Consider the following 25899-nt stretch of genomic DNA (forward strand, 5'->3'; position numbering starts at 1 on the left):
CTGTTGACGTTTTAGTAGTTGGTTATTGATCTCTATCAGCAGCCTGACAGCTGTATGGCTTTTGTAGAATGAGTTAATAATTTCTTGGTGTGATGCAAAATCAACACCCAATTGACCCGAGCCCCTGAGTGTGACCCTGTGGCAGGGGATGGTGTGAGATGCTGCTCCCAGCAGGTCTGCTGTGCTCCACAGAGCCCTCCTCAATGAGCAGCTCTTCTGGACAAAGCCTCCCCATAGCTGTGCCTTCCTCTTTCCTTCCCACGTTGCGCTGGCCTTTGATGAATGTGTTACTGCTCATGTTGGTGGCTGTTCCCTTTTTTTAGAAACAAATCTTACCCACAGTAACTCTATATCCACAGTGAGTAATGGAGAAATCATTGCTCGTTAATGATTCACTTGCAGGTTCCTGTATTGCTCTTGCTCAGTCACTGGTGTTGCTGTTGGCTCCAAAGTGTTGCTCAGCCGAGCACTTAGACCTGATTTTCATAGTTTCTGTGGGGTTGTTGTAATGACAGGATGGTGGGTGGCTGCCCTTGGTTACTGGTTGTCTGATCCAAAATATATCCCTCCAGAGCTGGTCCTGATGATGCTCTTGGCAGGATTGAAGAACCTTTTCAACTGCTTGAAGACCACTTTTACCAGTTATTTTTTGTTAGTTTGCATAAACTGGTGTTGGGTGTTTGCTTAAAAACTGCCTCATTATTTACCTCTCCTTCTGTGTGTATCCCCTCTGTGCTCAAAGGTTAAATACTAAACTTGGAATTTCCATTTTGAACCTTATTTTCGGGTAGAGTTCCCATCCCAGCCTCTCCAAAGTGTTTGTTTTCTGTGTGCACACTTGGTGATCCACTTTCTTGGGAAATGCCAGTGCTTTGCTGCTGCACTTATATGAATGGTGCCTCTAATCAAGGAGCAAAAGCATACTTCAGCTTTTAATAACGCAGAAAGAGAATCCTGAAGAATGCCTGGGGTCACAGAGTCCAGTCCTTTGTCTTGGTCGTGCCTGTCATATCCTCCCTGGGCTGATTGAGTTACGCAGACAGAGCTTGCCTAATAATTCAGCTTCCTATTTTGTAACAGTCATTATTGTAGGCTGTTTCATGGTGGTATTGTTCAAATAAACTAAGGAAAAAAATAATAGAAAAGGGCTCACACAAGAACAAGAGGATGCTTTCGCTGCTTTTGGCTTGGTTACTTCCTGTGAAAAAAAACATTCACCGGGCAGTGCTTGGGATCATTCAGCAGCAGTCAGCCCAATATCAGAAATTAATAAGCTAAAATCCCCTAGAGCTTTTAGGATGGAAAAATGCTGTGGCTGGACTTTTGAATATTCAGCATATTTTTTTTTCCTTGATGCCTATTCACCTTCCAGCATGGGCAGCCAAAGCTGAGTGGCACCGAGTCATTTTCCAGCACCATTTGTAGGATAACAGAGGCCTTGGGCTTGATTGTGCTACATTTCAATCCATGATTGGTGTAAAACCTGCACCCCAAAAAAAGGAAGGGGAGAGACATGGCCTTTGTTTGGCCAGGGGCATGAGCATGGGAGGAGCAGGAGGCTATAGCTGACCCCAGGCCAAAGGGGGTGTGTGGTGGGAGGCTTCATCAAATAAAGCATGGCAGACTTGGGGTGATTTGTGACCCTGTTATTTTTATTGCTTTAAGAGGTTCCTGTAATTAATTTGATTGCAGAGAGGAAAAGCAGAATTTTGTACCGACAGTAGTTCTTGCGGCTTTTCTTGTTTCTTTTTCTCACACAAGGGAAGGCTTTCCTGTGGTCATTCTCCCACTGTCACTTCACAGCAATGGCTTCATCGCCTCTCTGTTTTCTTCCTCTCTTCTTGCCCTTCTCCACTTTCTCTTCCCCACATGCTGCCCTTTCCCTGTGTGCCACCTGTTTGCTCCTGGCACAGTTGGGCTGGGCAGGAGCCGGGAGCTGCCAGAGCTCCTCTGCCTCCTTGAATCCATCAGCTCTCCTCCCAGGGAGCTCAGACCTGCCTCTGCAGGTCTCATGCAAGAATGTCTCTGGTCAGATTTATTTTTTAATTGAACTCACAGTGTCTCAAATGAAGGAGCACAAAACGTGATTTTAATTTTTTTTTTTTTGAGGCAAGCCCCTTTGAACAGCCTGAGATTGCACCACATCATGTTGATCACAGAAATTGTTCCAGAGTCCTGGGCCTAAGCTCATATGGGGAAACGGCCCTGGATCAATGAAAGAAAACATTCAGCAATGTGCATTTTATACAAGCATTTAAACTTTTTTTTTTTTTTGGTTCTGTTTAGTAATAAAAGGAACAAAGCTATTATTAGTGACCATGGGCTTGGGAGTTTGCTAAAGCAGCAATAGTTACTCATCTGTTTTCATTTGCAGAAGTGTTCTAACAAAGGCAGCCACAAATGCAGCAGCAGGGTTAGGAGGTGGATGGTAGGAGTGGAAGTGCAGTTTCTGGAAGCCAGTGCTTACTGAGACCTTTCTGTTTAGTCTTGGTTCTGTGGCCAGCAGGAGCTCAGGTCCCAGGGAGCTCTTGCCTTGCCTTGGATTGAAACGTGGAAGGATGAATCCCCTGGGTAAGTCCTTGGTCCTTTTTCCTCTCTGAGCTGCAGCAGAGCTCCACAGAGCAGTTGTCCCTCCTGGTGCCAGCCTGGGGTTGTGCCTGCACGTCAGCTCCTGCAGCTGGCTGGCAGAGATGGAGAAGCAGCAGTGGTATATGATCATTTTGTTTTAGTTTTCCCTCTCTCCTCCTGGCCCAGGTAGGAATAAAATAGAGAAATTACCTGACTTGGAACCACAAAAAACTCCAATATTTTCTCGCTCATTTATTTTTCTTTTTCAAACCAGCTGAACAAGCATGCACAGGACCTTTTGCATGTGCTTTCATGTGCAGCCAGCTGGGTCAGGGTTTGCTCTGTGGCAGATGCTGTGGACTGCAGAGCTGGCTCTGTACACTGGGGGATCCGCACTGCCTGCGAGGGCAGTATCCTCAGGTGCAGCAAGGGCAGGCAGGTTTTTGGCTCAAAATGCTCTGCTGTGCCCGAAGATTCTGTGGGAAGTCAGAATGAAATACTGCTGTTGATTTCCGTGGGTTTGGGACCATGTCCCACCTAAGTTTGGTTGTGATGTGCTGAATCCATACCTGAATTTAATGCTGGAATTAAGTGCTCCATGAGAGTTGCTGTGTAAAAATCTCAACCAGCCTCTTTTTCTCCCCAGAGCTGCAGCAGTTAAAAGTCTGATTTGCAATTTGAGTTTGCATCCTGAGGCTGGCATGACAAATACCATGAGAAATAACTTGAATAAGTAACAAATTTCAGGAATTACTGTTTGCCCACATGTCTGCGTGCTGAAGATACAAACTTAAAACCATGGAATTGCAGAAGACCTAACTGGAAAGGAGAGATGCAGAAGGAAAACTCTTGTAACTCTTGTTAGTGCACAGAGATCTAGAGATCTGTTGGGGCAACTGAGCCACAACCTAGAAAGTTGCAATTACTTTTCTAGTGTCAGAAATGATACTGGGATAACAGATAAGCAGGGGAGGAGTCACTGAGCTTCTTTATCGTGCTGCTTACAGAAATGTGAAATTTAGCATGATAATTGAATAAAAGGTCTTATCTGTAGCTACGGTTGGTAATGTCCAGAAACTGACATCTAAGAGGACAGATTATGTAATTTGCACCAACGTTGTAAATGCTTTTTTTTCCCCTGAATTTCATGCAAACATTTTTTAAAAAAACAAACCTTCTTCTCTCTGCCCTGCGTGAATAATATTTTGCTTTCAAAGATGCCAGACTTTTGGGAGTAGACTGATGGAATAAGAAAGATGTCAAACTTGATGATATTTTTACATGTGGCATGTTGGAAGGCCTTTTTGGTTTTTAGGAGTGGGTTATTAAAATTTTTCATCTTCTAGTTCTCTTTCCTTTTATAATTTTGAAGGTTTTGCAAGCATAATAAAGTATGTAGGCACAAAAGTTTGAAGTGACCTGGCACTAGAGGGAACAAAGAAACCTTCACCCTCTTGAAACAGGATTCTGCACACAGAACTCCAGCTTGCTCGGTTTTCCTCCGTGGCAAACAAATTTTTGAAGTTTACTTTGGCAGGAATTCCCACCACCATTATGTTAAACAGAAATGGGTGTTTCCAAGCAGCATGTTTCTTTGTTGCCATGCGGAAATACAGTTTTAAATCTGTTTTCTGTAGGCACTTTGTTTTGCTTTTCATTTCCTTGTCTTCTTCCCATGCATCCATAGCTTCCCAACACCACTGGGAATCCTGGAATAATAGATTGCTTTGGGTTGGAAGGGACCTTAAAGATCATCCAGTTCCAACCCCCCTGCCGTGGGCAGGGACACCTTCTACTAGACCAGATTTCTCAAACTATTTTGGGATAAATAGTTATATTCATGTTTTTAATTGAAATGAGGGAAGAACTTTGTTCTGGCTTGAACTTCACTGTTTACATTTTTTTTTTGCATGTGAAATGTTAACTGATAAAAAATGCCTGCAGGTTGGGATCCACCTTAGATTTACGTATTTGTTTTTTTAGTCCTAAGGAACTTATTACATTTAATCTCAAATAAAAAATTTTAAAGAGAGACTTTGCTGTAGAAAACCTATCAGTTTTCTGCCAACATAATTTTTTTTCTTTTGTGCTGCAGTGATTATGGAAAACCTTATAGAAAACCCCTTGTGTATTGCTTCTTGGAGGGTAGTATTTGAGAGGTTGATAAAATGATGCTGCTGTTGAATAATGCAATGAGAAAATTATAAATCTGGGAGTTTTTGTGCTTAGAACCTGTTTTTTCACCAGGCTAAGGCTATTCAGCCCATCCCTCCTATCTCCAGCTGTTACTTGCATGTGGACATGGAAAGGGCTTTTTTTTCACCCTCTCTAACATTCAATGGAATCTCAGTAGCCTTTTATTGCCTTTTTATTTTTAATGGTAGTATATTGAGGTTTTTCTTAACTAAGGAGTGGTACAGTTTACCTGAAGAAGTAACTCTCAGGCTGGTTTTGGTGTCAGTACCTCCCTTCTGGCACTTGCTAATGCTTCATCTGCATTTTTTGTCCTGGGCCACCACAGTACCAAGGTCTTGGACCTGGTTGAAAGCCCTTTGGCCTGGGAACTGCTTTATTCTGGCTGACTCTGCAATCCCCAATTTACCTGATGCTGGTTCTGCAGCGGCATGTGGTGGGATGGGTGGAGAAAATTGATTATTATGGTTTTTTGCCTAGGGCTTTTTTCCTCTTGTTTCAGGGAATTTCTCAATCCCAGGCTGTAAAGATTTAATGTGCTGGTTTTTCAGTAGTACTTAGCACTTGTAAGATTTTTAAAAACATATATAATCACTCAAATATTAAATACTACAGTTTCAACAACTTGGATATGGACTTAATCACACGAATATATTAATGCATTTGATCTGCTTTGGGTTTTTTTTAGTGTAACTTTTTCGCTTAGCATTGCTGCCTATTTTTGAGCTCATCTTTGCTTTTCCCGAGTTACTTTTAATAAACGATTTTAGCAGCAGGAGCTAGTGTAAGTGCTTAGAAAGCACTTGCTCTGCCAGACAGGAAGGTGTTTTTCAGGTTCCATACTTTGGTTTTGTGTATTTAATTATTATTTCTTTCAGAATAAATTAGCCTGTATTAAAAGCGCACCGGAGGCTGGAGTTCTTTGTTCCCAGGCTGGAAATAACATGGTCAGTGAAGGTGTTTTCATTATGCTCCACTCTTGAACTTCAGGGGAAATTTTGGATGGCATGTTCAGGGTGTTGAACTGTTAGAGGCTGTCAGAGGTTTGGGTTTTCATGCTGCTGTAGCAAACTGAAAGGTTCTTCTCTGCTAAGCCTGTGAGCAGGTGTTGTAAGAGCCTGGCAGCTTCAGTTCTGTGTTGCTTGTCAGTGCTGAGTAGGATAAGAGGACATGGCTGTTGGCTACAGAGGATGGAGCATTCTGGGGTTTAGAGGTGTGGTTTCCCCTTCTGTCTGTACTGCCCAGGCTGTGTGTCCCCAAGGGGCTCTGCTCTGAAGCCTTGTGATGGAAGTCATTGTGGGTGATGGTAGCTAAAGGTATCCCTCTTAAATCTGCTCTGGATGAAACCCCCTGCCCTGCATGCCTTCTGTCTACTTTAGGATGTCTCTTTTTTGTAGTACCTATTTCTTGAGTTTGTTTGTTTTGGGGGAGCCTCTAATCTTTAATTTAGAAAGGAGGGGTTGCATTTTGAGGTATTATTTACTGCTTTAATCCAGCACAGTGTATGTGAAAGCAAGAGCTCCTGTTGTGTGCAATATTCCAGCACTACTTCAGATCCGTCTGCTTTACTAGAGTTTGCTTTGCTCTGCGTCTGTCCTTTTGGAGCCTCTGGCTGCAGGGCATCTTCTGTGTTCAGGAAATGGCTGGACATGGCACTCAGTGCTCTGTTCTGGTTCACAAGGTGGTGGCTGGTCAAAGGTTGGACTTGATCATCTAAAGGTCTTCTCCAACCTTATTGATTCTGTGATTCTGTGTCCTGCTATTCATTGCTGGCTGCTTTATTCCACAGTGACCTACTTTGATTAGGCAACCAGTCTTTATTTGCAAAGGAGCATGTTGTTCCTTCACCAGTCTTCCAGCTGGAAATGGTTTCAGGTCTGAACTTCTCAGAATGAGACTGTTGATACCAATTTAATCTTGTTCATGGCTGGTTTATATCGCTTGGTGATGTGCCAGGGTTGTTCTCTCCTGGGTGTTTGTTTCTCTGCTGTATTTATAGACAGCAACACTCACTCCTGTCAACCTCCAAACTTTTCTTTAGCTTCCCACTGTAACATGGGCTTGTTTCCCTTGTCCCCTCAAGTTTAGCTCCATGTTCTTGAGCACGTTGCCCCAGCAGGAGCCCTTGCCCACAAGGCACACACAGGTTTTGCACTTGGGACACAGTGCTTCTCCATCCTCTCTGGCATTGCCTTGTCTGATATAGCCTGAGGCTGCTGCTTTTTGTGCTTTGCAGTGCTTGGCCACTTGTGACATCGGGAGTGACTCATTCCCCTGGGCTCCTCTCAATCCCATTGAGTTTAAATTCATCAGGGAAATACAGATGATGTACCATATCCTGTTGTGCTTTGAGAGATCCTAATGGAGCTGTGGCAGCTCACCAGAAGGATGAGCTGTTTCTCTTGACCTGTGATCTGAAACAATACAGACCAAATCCAGCAGATACAAATCAAGGGGAATTTTATCCATGAGTTGCTTCCCCAAAATGTCAGTGGATCCAAGGCTGGAGCTTGAGCAGACACATTCGGAACAGATGTTTCAGGTTAATAGAGAAGAGTTGGAAGAACTTGTTTTGAAAGAAAATAACTGGGAATATGAAGAGGGATGCAGGAAAGCCAGTGAGCAATTCAGGTGTGTAATCTGGTAATAAACTTAAATGTTGTCCCTTTATATGGAGAGGAAAAGAAGTGTAATTTGACTGTGGTGTGAGCTCAGGCAGTGCCTTGCAGCCATGGTAAAGGCTGGTAGGAGCTCAGCATGGATTGGGACTTGGGATTGTTGAAATCTTCCATTCTTCAAAAATGGCAAAACAGGGCTGTGTTAGAGAGCCAGGAGGGCAGGGTGAGAGCCCAGGTCCTGGCTGGTGTCTTGCTGTTCTGTAGCCACTGCTGCAGGCTGTTTATTTGGGGTGACACTGCTGTTTCACCCTTTGCCTCTTTACCCTTTTTATCCCAGCTCAGGGCTCTGCCAGACAGCTGGGGAAGAGGGGACAAGGCTCCATCTAGTGTGGAAAGGGAGATGTCTGGGAGCTGGCCAAATGAGAAATCCTTCAGAAGCTGCCTTCCCCTAGTCCAGGCATGGGGGGTTGTTTTCTTGGCTGTTTTTATTTTGGGGTTTGTTTTGGCAGCTTGTGTATAGGATTTCAAAGTGCTTTGGCTGTGCAAGTGTTAATTGAATAACTCTGGCATTGAGAGCTGATGTTCATTTTTGGTACTCTGAAAGTGTGTGGAGGATAATACTGGCTTTAATGCAACTTTAAGTAGTCTGTAGTGTCAATTCAAGGCGAATTTAAATATATATCCTTCTACTAAGATTAGGAATTCTGTAGCCAGGTTGTAGCTGTGTGAAGGGAATTGGCACAGAAGTATAACACTTTTGAGGTAGAATATCTTCGTTGAAGATGAAGTTCAAGATTTGTACAAAAATAAACTATGGTAAGATAGATGTTAAAAGCTGTTATCCATTTATACTTGCATTATGTGCTTTTAAAAACAAGAAATAATAGAAAAGAATCTTGTTTGTTCTGGAGTTTGTAAAAAAAAAGCCTCCCCCCCGCCCCCAATACTTGTAAAGCCAATTGCAGTTCCTGAATGTGGAAGGCAAAAATATTTTCAGTGTATTAGATATATATTGGCAACTAAGCATCAGGCAGCCACTAAATTTCTGAATTCAATAGTGGTTGTATAAAAAAAAAAAAGCTACTACAGGTTAATCCAGATTTATGTGGGTTATGATGGAAACATTTTTTGTTTTCCTTAATCCATCTGTGATGTCCCATTCTTATCCAAGCACAGGCTGCTTGTCCTCCTGCCTGCAGTACCACAGTGCCAAAGACCACTGGGCAGAACTGGTCCCTTCCCAAAGTGGTAGATCAATGTCATCTGTGGGAACTTGGGATCAAGCATCTCTGTGGGTTTTCGTTGTTGTTTTGGGGGTTTTCATGGTTTCCAGCTTGTTGGGAATATTGGCCTGCCTTTTGTTTCCAGCGTGTTGGGAATATTGGGGATTGTTCCTGCTGGAGGAGGATCATGAGGAATAGAAGGTGGTGAGTGCAGAGAAGGTGAAGTTTTCTTCCACACTGGTAGCTGAGGTGAAGGCAGGGTTTGTAGCACCGACTTTTCTGGGCCAAGAGGATGAAGAAGTGGCAGGGCCACTTTGCTCCAGCAGCATGTTTCCCCCAAAGGTGCAGCTGCACGTCCTGACTGAGAGCTGCTACAATACTGCTTTTTAGGGACAGCAGTACAGTTGGCTGCTGGGCTCCAGCAAGTCTGGAGCTGCACATCATTTCCAGGTGACTTTGCTGCATGTTTATGAACCTGGCTCACTAATGTAGCACTGTACAGTCGCCTGCTGAAGCCTAAAATAACAGAAGGTGTGAAATGCTGCTCCACAACAATGGTGGGTGCTCCAGCACGTACTTTGCCAAGGTCATAAATGCTAAGTAAACCAGATTAAACAAAACCCTGTTGCAGGAATGCATGATTAACTGTAGTCTTTGCAGGATTTATTGGTTATAAGCTAAGCCCTGCCTTTATTTTTTTGTCCTAGTAACTAAGGCAGATGTGAACTTCAAGTCCAGTGAAACATTTTTTTGGCTCTTGACTCTGTTTACATGATTCAGGAGTTTGCAGTAGTTCCACAACAAATATAGCTTTGAACAGAAATAGCCATTCAAGTGCTGTGCTTCTGGCAGTGCAGAACAGATTAGGAGGGTCTGACAGAAAGGCTTGTAAATAGTTTTGAGTTGGCTGCTCTTTTTCCAAAAGTAAACCAAGGGCTGTAATGTATTTTGAAAAGTAAGAAGTGGTGTTCCTGCTACAAGTGAAATGGACAACGTGGCTTAGTTGTCACTGAACTGTGTAAAGCATGGGCTGTGCTGTACAGTTTTACTTGAGAAAATCTCATTTTCTAGAAATTCAGCAGCCGTGTTAATCTTTGAGATTGTATTTGGTAGCATGAAGTTATTTCTGAAGATTTTTCCTGTCTCCTCTTTCAGATGTGCTTGTGCATTTTAGATACAACATAAGACATGCAGAGCAGAAGGGTGATTGCAAAATTAAATTAAGGCTGTGTATTAGCAGGGTCATATTTGAGGTGTTAAAAGACCTATAAATAGGTTAGGGTGGATCTTTATGTATATATTTTTGACTTTGTGAAATCAAGAAGTATAAATTGTTTGCATGTTTTTATTTTGAACAAGACTTCATTCTGTACCATGGTTTTCATTTGGTATTTCTTTTATTTACGTGTGACCCCATGTTTTAAGTAATTATTTTCCTTATTCCCTCTCTGATGTTCATGAGCAGTTTCTAGCTTGAAACAAGATGCAGAATTATTTTGATGAGGGAAGAGGAGGAATTTCCATAATCGTCCTTGGAGATTCAGTTCCCCAGTGCTGAAGGCTTTAAATCAATGCCAAATATTTCTGTGAAAGACTGCAGTTCCTGCAAATGTGGCAGATTTAAAACAGAATTTACAGCTGTTGCGTGGCAGGTGAAAAGGTCCCTCCAAATATTTGCACTGTTCTGCCCCAGCCATCCTGCCCCACAGTGCACACTCTGAGGTTGTAAGCACACAGAATCTGTACCCAACTTTGGGAATCCCCAAACTTGGGTTTGGGAGAGGTGCCTGGTGACAGAAGGGCTCTTTACTGGGCGTGCCTGTACAGAGGATGCTGCTGACAGCATAGCAATGATGCCTGATGAACTGAGAAGGTTTTCTTCCTCCAGGAGCCTTAGTTTGGGATTCTCCCATGTCAGGGATGTTGTGGGGGCACAGAGTGGCCTAAGCCACTCTGGGAATTGAAGGCCGCCTGCCTTTAGTTGTTTGCAGTTGGGCAATTCCTCTGTTTTGCTTTGCCTCAATTAGCAAGTTTGTAAACATCACTAATGCTTCCTTACGTGGACAACTGTAGCTTATCCCACCTTCCTGTCTGTGCTGTGAAAACCCAAGGCAGCAAGTCTGGCACATCTGTCCTGCAATTGCAGTGTAAATATCCAAGCGGTTGGTAAAGTAACTTGCTGCTGAATAAGGGCTTTTTTACCCCCACCCCGAGTAGTTCAGCTTGCACAACCCTCTTTGCCCCAATAACTTTTCCACAAATAGATAAAAAGGTAGAAGAAACATGAGCAGTGCTTAAGGGACTCTAAAATTGAAGTTTGTTCCGAGCATGTGGACGCTGAGGAATTGGTTTATGCAGCCTGGGGAATTGCTTTGTTAGAAAGAAGAGTTGCTAAAGACATTTACTGATCAGATCAGGTCCAGTAATGAACAGCTAGTGCTGTGGCTAGAGACTGAAGTGAGAGTTTGCATAATATCTGTCCAAGACTGGTTTAATGTTACAATCATCACAGTGATGGGTTGTTTGTTCCCTTGCATGTTGTTTTTAGTGTTGTGAGCAAGTCCTACGTGCTGACAATGCTGACATACCGAGCACAGAATTCACTGTGTGGTTCTCATCATGACTGGGATTCTTAATCATTTAAAACAAATCTTCATAAACACTTTCCCTTTTGCTCCTCAAGATCCTGTTTGCTCAGCATGCCAGAGCAAGGGTGTCATCTGCAGGAGATGATGCTTCCAGCTGCCTCATCCTCTTTGGACAGCCTTGAATAGTGCTGTAACAGTGGAGTCAATAGCAGAAAACCTTGGATGAATGGGAGGGTTTAGGCTGGGGGTTGCTGGTCCTGGTAAGCCTTGAGGGACACCATTTATTTTTAGTTGGGAAGGAGTCTGGGCATGTGAATTATGGATACAGGCTGTGGGCACTACATGGTTGACCCTTGTCTTCTGCTGAAAACTGCCTCTGTGAATAAACTTGCTATCCAGCTGTGGAAGTGATAATTTCTAAACCAAGATACGATGGCAAGGTGCTGTGAAGCCAGACCTGGGCACTGTGTAGTTGTAAAGTATCAAAAAGTGTGGTGGTCATACGTCATCTTCTCTGTCAGCGACAGTGTTATCATCACTGTTTACCCAGATTAAAAAAGGTAAATTCTGCATTACAAAATCAAAAACTACAGAGATTGCTAGTGGAGCCTTATCTCCTCCCTTTTTCTTTTATCACCTTTTGGTTGTTCTAGCAATCTGGCTTTTTGTTTTGCAAATTTGTGTAGAGCCCTTTAGAGAGGGAAGTGCCCATAGATGTGGTGTCTGAAAAATGGTTCAAAAAGCCTTTAACAAGGTCAGACTTTTAAATGAAAGGCAAATCTGCGTCATGTCTTTTTTTCCCCTCTTTTATTTTTTGGCAATATTTTCTCTAAGTTTGTGATGGAAACTTCAAAAGTTTGAGGAAGAGCATCAAACCAATATCAGGTAATGCAGTCAACTACATTTTAAATTCCTTTAGCCCTTCATAGGACAATTTTGGGAGCTTGAGGTATTTTTATAGTGGTGTGTTCTTTTCCAGCCTGTTTGAGCAGAGGTGGAGCTGGGGAAATGGTGTGTGCACTGTCACATAGGCTCTGTACCACTACAGATGTAGTTCAGGCTCTTGAGAGATGCATGTCCAGTGGTTCCTAGGAGGTTCGCCTAGGTGAACCTTGAACGCGAAGAAGTTACATCCCAGAAAACAAATTTGTCTTGCACCCACCCTTTCCCTTCATCTTTTTGGTGATAAAGATCGTGAGAAAAGGTGCTGTTACAGACAGCCCTTATCCACTGATGGTGTTAATGGCCTGATCACACCCCTTTTAATTAATGAATGGGAGAAGTGCTTTCAATGCCAGCCCGTGTCTTCGGTTTCTCCCATTCCTTGCGGGGCGGCGAGGGTGGTGCAGCCCCTGGGATCCGCTCAGCCCACGGCAGTGCCGGGAATTTACCCCAAATCCCGCGGATCCAGGTGCCCATCCGGAGGCTGCGCGGCGCTCCCATGCAGGTGAGACAGGATGCGGCAGGATGCTGGCTCCAAACTCCTGGGCTGTTCTGGAGTTCTTTCGTGGTACCCCCTGGCCGTGCTGCCTCCAGCCCGTTGTTTTCTCCTCGGTAGGTGCTGGATTGCACAGGTCTGCAGTGCCGGGAGCCGCTGCTCCCTGGGGATTGGAGTTGCCAGGTCCTTATCTGGAGCCTCCCCTGGAGACACGGCCGGCCCGGACGCTGCTTGGCTTTCACCCGGGGGTGCTCAGCAAAGCCCTTGGACACCAAATTCGGGGGGAAAGATGGAAGCTGTTCAGATGTTCGTGCCCTGCTCCTTTGACAGCCCCTGTCTGTGAGTGATGCTTTGCCGGGGTTGGTTTGGTGCGGTGGAGGTTGTGCTCTGGGAATTGAGGATTGCTGTGCTTGGGATGACCACTGTCCTCTGCAGAGCCACAGCAGCTGGGCTGATCAGCTCAGCTACTGATGATGACTTTCAGGAGGGGAAGACTCTATGTTTAAATATATATACATACGTATGTCTCTAGTTCTGTTCTGAAACTTGATGGCAAAACCGCAGATTTGGGCTCACAGAGGTTCAGTTTGTGTAAAAAGACTCGGTGTATTATCACTGTTATAATATGGAAATCTTTGAGGATACTTTAGGTTTGCAATTTTTCATCTCCCTTTTATCAGCAATGGTAGTAAGGGATTGTAAAATGTGACCTTTGCAGCTTCTGGATCAAACCTCTTAATTTTACCTTGTTTCTTAATCTGGACAAGATCAAGCTTTCCAGGCTATACTGCATGCTGTGTCCCCAAGTAAATGGGCATTCAAGCAGATCAACTTACGGCATTTTATTAAGTCAACACTCATGCAAAAGCCACCTCCAGAGCTTAATAATTATTTACTGAGTGCTCCTGGGTCATGAGAGAGGTTTTCATTAAGTTCAGAAAGCATTATGTTCAGCCACTTGTGAAGGTGTGTTTTAAAGACAGGAAGAAAAATGGAAAACTACTACATGGTGTACAACAACTTAAAATTTCTTAGCTGAGGATTGAATATTTTTGTTTGTGGGTTTTGTGTGTGTGTGTTTTTTAATTTTTTTTTTTCAAAGCAGGTTGATCCTCTGTAATAATTTGATTTGAAATTCAGTCCTTATCTCCTTGGTGTAGTAGGTGTGCATGGTGGATGGATATTGCAGGGCTTTGCCTTCCCTCCCCAGCCAGGTGTACTCAGTGCATCCAGGCAGATGGGTGGGTGCCTCGTGGGCTGTGTTCTGTTCTGTGGCTGCAGCCCATGGTGCAGGGCAAGCAGTGCAGGTCAGGATACAAAAGCATTTAGGAGGCATAGAAAACATTTATTTTGATGATGGAGCAGGGGCAGGCAGCCTATTTCTTTAAACATGTAACCTTCAAGTGCGGAAACCTTTCATGTAGGAGCCTGAAAAGTCGTCCGGCTTTATTATAAAAGCTGATAAAGGTCTCCACACCGTTTTTGTAACTGCTTTGTCCTTGGCAAGTCAGGACGTAGGAGGGTGCCAAATCTTGGGCTTGTTTTTTTTTGCATTGATACTTCAAGCAGCGCCAGGCAGTTGGCGGTGAGCGCAGCGTCGCTGTAACCCACAATCAATTATTAAATGTTAGGAATGAAGTACAAAGTGCTCCAGGGAAAATGCTGTAGTAGTTGGAATCCCTTACCTTGGCTGAAGGGGAAAAGGGATTGTGTAGGGTGATTTTTTATTGTTTGTGGACTTTCTGTGTTTTGTATTAGACTTTTTTTTGGTGGTGGTGCGTGCCATCTGGCTTCTGCTTGCATTTATTTTTTTCTTTTGCTATTCTTCAGTTTTCTGTCACTTCTTTCTGCTGCAAACAGCATGGCTGACCTGCTGTGTTGCTTCAGCCACATCTACAGTACAGGGAACAAAAATCTTCTTGAGGTTTTACTGCTTGGTAGAGAGATTGAAAACAGAATTTGTGCAAATCAACTTTAATTTTGAAGAAACTCTAGTGATTTTCTATGAGTGGTGCTGGGAGCTGTGTGGTGGTCTCGTCTGAAAATGTCTTCTGGAGGTCAAGTATTTAAGTAGCCACCATTACAGCATAGAACAATCTTAATCTTTAAAACAAGGAGATGAGAGGTTGTCAACATTACAGCTCAAATGTGGATGCCTTTATTTTCTCTATGAATAATTATGAATGAGATAAGGGTAAGACATAAACAAAAGCATTTAAATCCAGTGTTACTTCTTTCCTCTGAGATCTGGTGCAGCTCAGTGGATTTCTTGAGGTCCTAAAACTGCTTTTCTTGGCTGATTTCTCAGTGGACTAACCCATTAACAGTTGGCATGAATGGAGGGAAGAGAGCAGCAGCCTCCCTCATATGTGCCATTTCTCAATTAAGAGCAGGGTAGTCCATCCTGCTCAGAACAAGTGGCTTTGGAGGGTCTTTTTAGAATTTGTCTAAGACGCATTACATTGGAGACTTTTTAAAAAAATATTCAAAAATAGTTAAAGTTAAAAAGCAAAGTTAAGTTTTTTTTTTTTTTAGTTCAAAGTCTTCAGAGAGGTTTCTTAATCAATGCATAGATAGTGCAAAATAATGCTTGTACATCAGATAAGTCATAACTAATGCATGTGAACCAGAGCATTTGTTTGATCAATTTATAGAATCTGAAAACAAAACTGTCCAACGGAAGATGAGTTTGTCTTTATGCCTAGGGAGACAGATAAAATAATCAGTAAACATGAGGGAAGGTTATGGTCTCTGTGGGTTGATGGCAGCAAAATCAAACTTGATTTTAATGTGATCAGTTGCCTTATGTTATGTAATGGCTACCTGCATAATAACTCATGTATGCAGTCGCTAACATTTCCCAGGCATCTGTGCAAAGGATATGCAATTTAAACTATTTAATAAAGCTTTATCACTTCATGATTAATTGGATTGGCTCATGACACATAACTAATAACTCCCAGTCTGTATTGCACTGTGCTTATTAGAGTGCTAATGGATAACTGGTTTAATCATGTGTCAATTAAAAGGATGAGTCGTTTCATTTATTGCAATTAGATGGTTTCCATAAACTGTTTGCAGGAAGTATCTGAATTGCATCGTGTATTAGCTGTGTGTGGGCTCTGCTCCTGGCTCCACGTAATCTGGGGGTGAATCAGTTCGTGTAGGGGAGTTTTGGATCCACGTGTCCACTCAGGATTGTTCTGTGGTGCATGGCACTGAGCGTGGGCACAGGGCATCTGCCTGTGCACCAGCATGTAAGGGTCAAGAAGCTTTAAAAATAACCATTTTCAAAACTCTCTGGATGAAGCTTTTGAAATAACAAGTTTTTAATCGCTTCTTTGGTTGGAAAAGTGAGTTTCTGACAACCCTCCTGTTTTCTCTATGGAGGTATATGGTCATGAAACCCAAACCATCTGTTCCTTCTATTCTGTGCTTGAGGAGATGAGGAGACATGATGCAGAAGAGAGGCTGGATGGGAGAATGACCTGTGTGATGCATGGGACAGACTTAAGAGGATGAAATACCAAAATTTCAAAGTGTTTTCTATGTTTGATCAGTGCCACTCATGGTGGGTGGAAGGAATGTTGGTGTGGGGAGACTGTCATGCACACAGGAGGAGCTTTGCAGACACCTGGGAATAAATAACAGGAAATCTGTCCATGTTCCTTCCCAGTGCTTGTGACAGAAGCATCTGGTTAGGCAGGCAGGTGTTGTGCAGCAGCTTTTATCCCAGTATAAGCATTATTTGAGCTCACCTGCACTGATGGTGTGATGGTTGGGTGCCCATCTCCCTTTCCCAGTAAGTTAAGGGTAGGATAAGAGATGGCCCCAAGCTGTGCCAGAGGAAGTTTAGATTGAGCATTACAAAGAGTGTCTTCACTGAAAGAGTTGTCAAGCACTGGAACAGCCTGTCAGGGAGATGGTTGAGTCACCATTGCTGGAGGTATTAAAAAGACACATAGATGTAGCACTTGGGGACATGGTTTAGTGGTGGGCTTGGCAGTGCTGGGTTAATGGTTGGACCTGATGATCCTGGAGATCTCTTCCAACCTAAACAGTTCCATGATTCTGTGGCAGTAGCTGCAGTCTGGCAGCATGTGGCTGTCCACATTCTGTGTTCAGGGTTTGTCTGCCTCTTTGCCATGTGAAATACTGGGCAGAATTGCAGAGGAAATAAAGCCTGGGAGGATCTTTGCCCTTTGGGGAAGAATTTTCCCTAAAGAACAGCATTTTCTAAGGCTGTTATCTCATTAAAAGACACAATACTTGAAGCTTTTGTTTACAATTTTTGATCAACAGTAGAGCCCTGAATCACCTGTGGAAGCTGGAAAGACACTTAGTGCAAGTAGGTAAAATAGTTGCATGAGCAAGGTGAGGTTCCTGGCAGGAGCTGTTTGAAATGCTGTGGAAATAATTTCTCCTTCCTGCTCCCTCTCTTTCACCAACACTTTTGTATATAGGAAAGTTCTGAGATGGTTTCCAGCACACTTGGCTTTGGTAGGCGGAGAAACAGTTCAAAATGAAAGAAGGTGGGAGGAACTGCTGGGTTACCAATTTTGCAACATTAGGTATCTGTAAAAATTGCCAGTAGCACACAAATGAGAATGCTGACAAGTGTGGTACAAAACTGGCCTTTTTCCAACATGAGAAGAATGAATCCTTTCCTGAATGCAGCATTTGGGTGGCTTTTTTTTCCTCATGTGTTACAGTGGTCTCCGAGGGGGGATGCACAGTGTTATTAGTGCGCAGAAAGAAAATATGAGCACTTCAGAAATACATGTATATAGTTCATAAATAAATAAGTAAACATTTTGGGGATGCATGTTCAGACATTGCTGGTAGGAATGTATAATCAAAACAATTGGGAGACCACTGATCTATAACTATCTTGGTCATGGAAATGAAGCATCTCTTCGGTTTGGAAATGTGAAAGTGGTTCAGATGTGCAGCCAGAAAACAAACTGCTGGATTTAGATGTGAGAATGCTTCACCCTTAATTGAAAAGGGAGTGTTTTTTACAAGTATCACAGTCAATGACTTGTCTTGAGCAGCTAATTAGTACGATTATTCCGCAGCTGCATTAGTTTCACCACAAAGGTTTTCTCTTGTTTTATCAAAAGGATCAGTGTCTCTGTGAATGTTTCAACATGACAGGTCTTAAATAGCAAGATGGTCCCCTGCCTCCCTGCCCCCAAAATGTGTGCTCTGGAAGAGCAGAGTTTGATCTCTTGGGGCAGTAAGCGTGGGTTCTCCTTTTTTTTTTTGTTTTTGCTCTGAACTGTGTTCAACATCAGTCCTAAACAAAGCCAGAAAACTTCCAGCAGTGCTGGCTCTGGCTGTCACAGCACAAGCAGCGCTTGGTGCCCGCAGCTTTGAGCAAGACCTGGAAGGGATGCTGGCTCTCAGACTTGTGTGTCCTGCCAGCATCCCACAGGTATCAGCTGGAGCCAGAGGTGGGGGTTTCAAGAGCAACTTCCTCCTGGAGCCAGGAGGGTTACTGCTGGCTTGCCAGGGCATGGCCCATGGATTTTGGTTCTGTTGGCTAAGAATATGATGAGTTGCTCTAGAAAATGTCCCTGCAGTCCATGGTGAAGTCCATGCTCTGCTTGCCAATGGCTTAGTTATATCTCCTAGGTGGTGAAGCTGAGCTGTGTGCTGGCTTGGGCCAGCCTGTTGCTCTTTGTAAAGGATGACTGGAATAAAGCTGTTATTTTCGTTTATTTTGCCTGTTTTTTGTATCTGACAGTGCTCAGAAGATGCTGGTGGGCCTGAGGTGGGAGTTGGGTTTTTTGTAGAGGTCTGTTTTCTAACTCTGAAAAGTCACTGCCAGCCAGCCCAACCCTAGGGTGATATTATGCAGGAAATAAGTAACTATATTTTGTTGTGTTTTCATGGGAGAGGTAGATTTACTTTGAGCTAGATCATTGGACTGGAGTATTATCCACACCAATCATTAGACTTGCTACAGCTCTTTTTTATTAAGGAAAAAGGAATAAATGTGCCTACTACTGTCTGTATAAGCATTTGTTTTTCTCGTGGGTGGTTGCTGTAAAATTTGAAGGAGCAAATGGCTCTTTACAGCTGGATGTTGATGTTGGGTGAATGGTTTGGCTGCAGTCAGGTTGAGGCAATCTAAGGTGGCCACCAAGTACCTGAAGTAGTTTTGGCTCTGAGTTCCCCTCTCGCGGTGCCGTGGATCCTCACCCACTGTGCCCCACGTTCCCCTGTAACTCCACCAGCTCTGGCCTCTGGAGCTGCCATCCCTCTTGGTGGAAGCTGAGCTGTCTTTCTCTGGTCTTCCCACAGCAATTCCGAGCATCCTGGCGCTTCCAAGCCTCCCTTAAGCTCCTCCAGCATGACCTCACGAATCCTGCTCCGACAGCAGCTCATGCGTGAGCAGATGCAGGAGCAGGAGCGTCGGGAGCAGCAGCAGAAGCAGCAGGCAGCCCAGTTCATGCAGCAGCGAGTGCCCGTCAGCCAGACACCTGCCATCAACGTCAGCGTCCCCACCAGCCTGCCCCCCGCCACCCAGGTGCCCATGGAGGTCCTCAAGGTACGCACCTTTCCGCTCAGGAGCTCCTCAAAACCCGCTTTATTTTACAGGGATGTGGTTCTAGGCGTTTTCGGCAACCAAGTTTTGCAAATAAGCTGCGCCCTGGCTTAGTTTGCAGCTTGTTTTGTTGGCCTGGTAGCGAAGAATGGAAGAACTTTTAAAAAAAAGTTTGTGTAACTTTTGTTTTCTTTCAACTTTGAGGTCTCCGGAGGGAGGTTTTGTAACCAAACTAAGTTTTCCGTCATTTTCCCTTTGGAAAACGCTTCTCCATCTTTCTAGTGCTTAATTACTTTCAATATGAAGAAATTATTAGCAGATAACAAATGTTTTGGTTTTTAGAGGAAAACAATAAAATAGTTTTGTAAGATGGAGTCAAAACTCTTTACAAAAGAGCTCCTCAGAAAGCCTTAATCTGAAATATGGGTGAGTTTCCAGCTACTTGCAACGAGTCTTTGTAATCCTTTTTTTGTTTAAATGACTTGTTTGCTATTAGTAGCTTTGGATTCCTTGTCCCACTGGAAACTATAGGAGCTTGTTAGTGTCCATCTGTCAAAGGGGATGTAGCTTGCTAATTACTCAGGGAAGAACGTGCACAGCTATAAGAAAAGAGATAATTTCACGCACTGCTTAAATTCAAGTAGGCTGAAGCACCGTGAAATGTGTGAGTAAAACAATGTCAAATGTTTTGGAGAAGTTTGCTGACATATTTCATGAAAATATGATTTTCACCATTTTTGTAGAGTTTGCTTCGCATTATTGCTGGATCTTTTTATTACAGTTTGTTGTTTAGTCAGTGAGCATATTCTTACCACATAAGTTAGCTGAGCTCGGTGACAAACCGCTCATGTTGTGCTTGTTGCTGTTGTATACCAGTGATATGCAGTCAGAAATTCTGTTTTAAAATAGACTTGCTGGCTCAGGAATTTGAGGTGTTCTGTGTGACAGGTTTATGGGGAAAATATAGGATAATTATATGTATTGAATCTGCATTTTGGTGTTGTGTTGTCACCACTAAAAATAGCACTTGATTTGGGATAGTAGAGTCATAGTCCAGTATGTGATCTAGGAGCAAAAAGGCAGCAGTTGAATTTTGAATTCTCTTTCTCCGTACACACATTTCCATTAAAAATTAAATGTAATATTCTTTGAACATGTGTGCATATATCTATAGTAAGGAGTCTGAAATTGTCTGGGAAGAATTGTTTTGTCTAATGTTTGTGTATTACTCGCAATGTTTGTGTATAACAATTTCTTCAGCTTGTTTCCAGGTTATGGCTGTGGTTATAATTCAGATCCAGCAGATGTGTAGGTGCTATGATTTTTTTTTTTAACTCACCTAGCTAAATAAGCATATTTTACATTTTTTACATCCTTTCATCCTAATCTGTTACAATATGAATTTTAGGGTATTTTTAAAATACTGTGAACACTTGTAGGAAAATGTTTACTATTTTACTGATAAGGAAGAAGCTTCTTGAAGAAGCATTAGCAGTTGTCATTATGGTTCATTTTGCAAATGGCTCTTTCGATGGGAGAGGAGGGAAGGCAGCCCTTGATTTCTGAGGGACAAACTTCAGAAATCTCTGCAGCCAAAAGGTGATGCAAATGGGGTTCCTGGGACCTGCCTTGTCACAGGATATGTGTGCAAAGCTATAACCTGCTGGAGCACTGCTAGGAAACTTCACCCACAGGACTTGAACCTGACCCCTTGTCCCTTGGGATTCCAAAAAGGGTATTTGTCCCCCATTTCCCTCTGATGGAGAAGGATCTCCTGGAAAGAGGTAGGACACCTCTCCTCCACTTGTCTTTAGCCCAAAGAAGAGTGCATGACCCCGTGGAATAAAAAATTTGGAGAGTGTGTCCTTAAGCAGCTTGTAAAATAAAAATAGTTACTGGCAACAGGTACCTTTTGGCAATGGAATTCCATTTTGAAGGTGATAGTTGTGGAAATATGAGCAACCTGCTGGACTAAAATGATGTCTGTTATCTCATCACCTACATTTCCATAAGTAACAGTCAAAATTAGGAAAACCCAGTCCTCCTGGGCTCTGCCTGTGAGAGGAGAAAAAAACTGCAAACTGAGGAAAACAGCAGAACTGCTTTGCATGGTTTTGCTGCTTGTGTTTCTGGTGGAGGAAAGCAGTGAAAGATTCACCTTTTTATCCTTACTCATAACAGTGGACCAGTTCTGTACAAAAAAAAAATTAGTACAAAATGCCAGGTTTGAAGTCGTGATCTTCCTGAAAATTACCACCGAGGCTTCAGTGAGGGTAAGATTTGGCAACAGATCCATATAGTTTCTTTGTGATTTTGGGGGGGATTGTCTTGGGGTTTTTTGTTTGTCGTTTTTCCAAATAGGATATTTGGCTCAAAAGCTGAGATTAACAATAACTCAGGATCTTCCTGGTGCCAGTGTGCTGACAGCCAGCTCTGGCTGCAGTGACATCATTTCCCTGCAGCTGCTTTTTACACTTCAGTTGTTTTTTAGCTGTAGACAAATTTTCCATATGAGCTGTACAGAAGTTTTAATAGATAAATAGGGAGCTAAGTTGCTAACTTTACTATGCATATGGTCTGGATTTAGTGACCGTAAAGAATGAGGTAGACAAAAAGAGGATTTTTTACTTTCAGGAATGTTAACTTGCAAGGCAACTTTGTTTAAAAGTGATCTTTTTCAATGTTACTTCACAAACAACACCAAATCTAGCAGCTGGTTTTGTTGTTGTGTTTGCTTGTTTGTTTGTTTTGGTACTTTGCATCAAAAAATCCCACTCTAAGCCTGTTGAATTTGTCAGTGTTTAGTGGTTTTAATTATGTTGTGTGACTTGCCCTTTCACCCATATCTCACAGTGTGAGAAGGAGAATAATACTTGCATATCTGAGGATGGTAATTCAGAATGACTGGTTTAAAAAGAAGCCAGAGGTGTTAATGAGCTTGGATTTTATATTTGTTTTCAAGATGTCCATTTAGAAACAATACAGAAAGAGAAATATGTACTAATCTATGTCACGTTGCATAGGCATCTCCAAATTGCATAACATTTTATGCTCAAGGCCATGTGAATAAATTGGATTTCATTTTCTTGAGTAATGACTTCTCATTGCATCACTCCTCTGCCAAGTAATGTAGCTTGGCAAGGTAGGAGATGACCTGCTGGAATTCAAATTTTGCATTGCTTTGTGCTGCCTAATTAAGAGATGGACTGGGATAGGTTTGATGCTTTTGGAACAGTATCCCTTCAACTCTGATAGCAAAAGGAAGATTTGTTACAGCTTGTGGTTATCCTTCTGCAGAGCTGGGATTGGCTTCATGGGCTGGTTTGTCTTTGAGCACCTTCTCATCCATCTCCAATGGTACAGAGAGATGTCACCAGGAATTCTTTGCTTCTGCTGTAATTTACTTTCTTCCTCTGCCTTGGAAATAGGAATATAACATAAAAAATTGTTTATTGGAGTAGTTTCAAGACTTGGTAAATCCTATTAAGGATGAGATCCATGAGGACTCATGGGTCCCATAAAGACACATTCCTTATGTTTTTATTCATTTATATTTAAAAGGATTAGCATCATTGCAAAAAGTTCATCTTAAAACTGAATTGTTGCTGTGGTATGTGACTTTACCTGTATTGTTTTATCTGATTTCTGGATCAGGCTTATTGTATAGAAGAAGTATGACAAAATCCTCTAAATCCTTTGAACCTGCCTGCCCAAAAGCCCGTGTGGCACTGCAGGAACTGTGGCTGGTCTGTGTCCTCTGTGGGAGCAGCAGCACACAAGGCTCAGGGCCAGCACCGGCCCACAGGATTGCAAATCAGTTCCACTGAAAATATTACCAGTTCTTGCAGGATTGAAAACATTTCTGGTGGGCAGCTGACACCCAGCCCTCTGCATGTCTCACTAAGCAGATGGAAGGTGGAAAATGAAGGGTGAACATTTCTTCCCTCTGGCCCTCCAAGTTCCTTGTTGGCGTTTCTCGGTGCGTGGATGTGACACTTGCTGTCATGTTTCTGATGTGATGCACCAGGTCACGGGTTGATGGAACCTGAACTGGATGTGCTCTGGGTCCCTGTCCCTGCTGCTGCATGCAAATGCTCCCAGGGATGAGGTTGCTGCACATCCTCTTTGGCCTGAGTGTTGTCACACCAAATGCATAGCATGACAGAAATCTGCTGCACTTCTCATACCTCTTCCTCCTTCTTTGTCTGCCTTTGGGGTTTGAAGAATGTAACTTTTCTTTGGCACAGATGGGAGATGCTTGATACTACTGCCAAGAACAGCCTCCAGGGCTGCAGTGAGAACCTGCAGCGGTAACAGATATCTTTGGAGAGCTGCATAAATGCTTTGCAGGTAGTAAGGAAAAAGCAGGTCTCCTCACCAGCAGATGATGTAGTAGGTCCATTTCATCCCCTCTTAGCTTGTTTTTGGAGAATAAGAAAACAGTTCCCTTGCTCCAGGGAATCTGGAGAACATGGTCCTGCCTTGGGGATCTAAATGTTGAGGTCTCTGCTTTCTGGATAAAAATCTCTACTTGTGCATATACTTCCAGCCCTGGCTAATAGGGCAGTTCACCCCAAAATATACACAGGTAAATTTTTTATATATATTTATCTAAAACATATGTATAGAAGCATAGGCCACAAACTAGTTTTTAATGTCTGTCCTTAAGCCATTTTAATAGTCTATCTCCATACAACAATGCTTATAGTATGCTAAATAGTAAAAAATTTGTTTGCCACTAAAGCCCTCACTTCAGATTCCCGCTGCTCACTTGCCTGGGTTTGTGTTTTCATGGCAGATGTTAATTCATCTTTTGGTGCTAGAATTTCATCATGGCCTTTCTTTCTTGTCCTAAGAAAGGTAAAACCTTTTCAAAGCCTAGAGCCATATCCTGTGTACTGGATTCCCTCTCTTTATTATTCCAACATCTTTGCCCACATCATGGCAGTACTGTGGGCTGATCACTGCTGATACCAGAGTGGATGTGGTTGTCTTCTGCTCAGTGCCATCCCATTGCTGCACTTTGTGCTCATCTTTTCCTGTTCCCACTTTTTCTGAGTGGACAGGAGTGCAGGCAGCCAGCCTTCTCCTTCACCCTCATGTCGTTACTCATTCAGACTTTAAATGTGCCACCATGATAATCTCTGCATCAGAAACCTGTATTTCTTCATTTTTGAAATGCCAAGCATTTTTTCCATTTGATGTTAATGACTGTTGGACATATATAAAAAAATACCTCCTCCTATTCTTTTTCCAGTGTGCTTATTCCAGAGAGTGACCTGTGGAAGCTCTGTCTGGCAGGGAAGGCTCAGCAGCTGGCAGTAGTGCTCTTGGTGTAATAATTACCATAAGACTTCCTTGTGTGGAAGACTTATCTCACAGTTCTGAAGAACAGAACAATGGGATGGCAAGATAAACGTGTGGTAGTGCCTGCCCCAGCAAATGTGTGTTTGTGGACACGTTTATCTGATTGAAGTTAATTTAATCTCACCTGACAATGGTAGATAGTAGTGTGTGCTGGTGTGTTAGGTAAGCCTGGTGTGAATTTGCAATCAAGAACTTAGACAAGTGATTTGCCAGACTGAGTCTTGGTGAGCTGCAGATAAAACATTTAAACTAAAGTTACTCTTGGTGACATACCTTAAGTCATCAGCAAATTCTTCATAAAGAAGAACTTGCGTTTAACCAGAGAACCACTAAAGTCTGCCTTGCCTCTTCAGCCTTCATGTAAGTAAAAGTATCTTTCAAGCCTTAAATCTTTTGCTTGCTCATTGGGTTGAAAGCTATTTTAAAACAAGCACTGGTGCTTGAGGTCTGCATCAGTAATAGAGGTAAAATGTAAACTCTTGCTTAACACCCAGGGTATTAGACATTAAAAATGCATGGAATTTGAGGGGGCAACATACTTCTATGTACAAGTATCTGATGGTTGACTGCTGGTGCAAAACGCTGCTCTCACCCTTCGTCCCAAATGCCCTTTTCCTATGCATGCATATGCGTGTGATGCTTGGCTATGGAGAGAAATGGTAGTTCCTGATGAAGGTGTTTGTTCTTTCCATCTTGTTTCTTCACCTGTGGTCACTGTGGCACAAATATCGAGCCCCCAAAGTTGTGAGACAAACTGTGCTTGCTGCGGGGGGTGAGAGAATTTCTTGGGAAAATGATGTGAGCAGAGTGGGAAAATAGGTGAGAAACTGCTGCTCATCACAGAGCTATTGCCTTGTAAGTTCACTGTAGTTACCTGGAAGTTTGAAATAACTCATTTGCCACAGAGGAAATCAGGAGATACTCAGGCAAAATGATGCAGATAGCTGGAGGTCCAAGCTCTGATTGCTCCTTGGAAATTCTTGCTGGTTTATATCCTAGTTGGTGGTCTCGAGGATTTGCTGTCTTCCTGCTGGCAGGGGAACATCCACAAAATTAAGAAGGACTTGCTAAGTTTGGTCTGTTACAGCTTCAAAGCTCTCTTTTTTTTATGGTCTAGACATATTATCTGCTGGCTGAGTTACCAGACCTTGGGAAAATGGTGGTTCACCACGTGTCAGTGGCTGTTTTGGACCTGCAGAAGATGAGTTAATCTTGTGCAGATTAAGATTTGTAGGTGCCCATAGTTGTGGGTATTAAGAGCATTGATGAGGCTCCACAGCCCCCAGCTAACAGGTTTTAGCAGCTTGTACCAAGTCCTTTATCAGGCAGCATGAATTTAATAACCACCTAA

At 42.9% G+C, this 25899-nt stretch overlaps 1 protein-coding gene across 9 annotated transcripts in view; it reads left to right on the top strand.

Annotated features, from left to right (window-relative positions):
* The window catches only part of MITF (melanocyte inducing transcription factor), a 98743-nt gene that overhangs the window by 36137 nt on the left and 36707 nt on the right, over nt 1-25899 (top strand). For 5 of the 9 annotated variants that reach the window (XM_039695572.1, XM_039695575.1, XM_039695576.1 and 2 more), the window contains exon 2: nt 18938-19184. In XM_039695572.1, the coding sequence (XP_039551506.1) occupies nt 18938-19184 (247 nt within the window). Of the gene's footprint in view, nt 1-2548; nt 2572-7368; nt 7393-12830; nt 12968-18937; nt 19185-25899 lie in introns of those variants that run through there. The other 4 variants (XM_039695580.1, XM_039695574.1, XM_039695577.1 and 1 more) reach the window with 4 other exon arrangements.

This window comes from Passer montanus, unplaced genomic scaffold (assembly GCF_014805655.1).
Source record: "Passer montanus isolate IOZ18808 unplaced genomic scaffold, ASM1480565v1 scaffold9, whole genome shotgun sequence".
In the NCBI taxonomy this organism is placed as follows: Eukaryota; Metazoa; Chordata; class Aves; order Passeriformes; family Passeridae; genus Passer; species Passer montanus.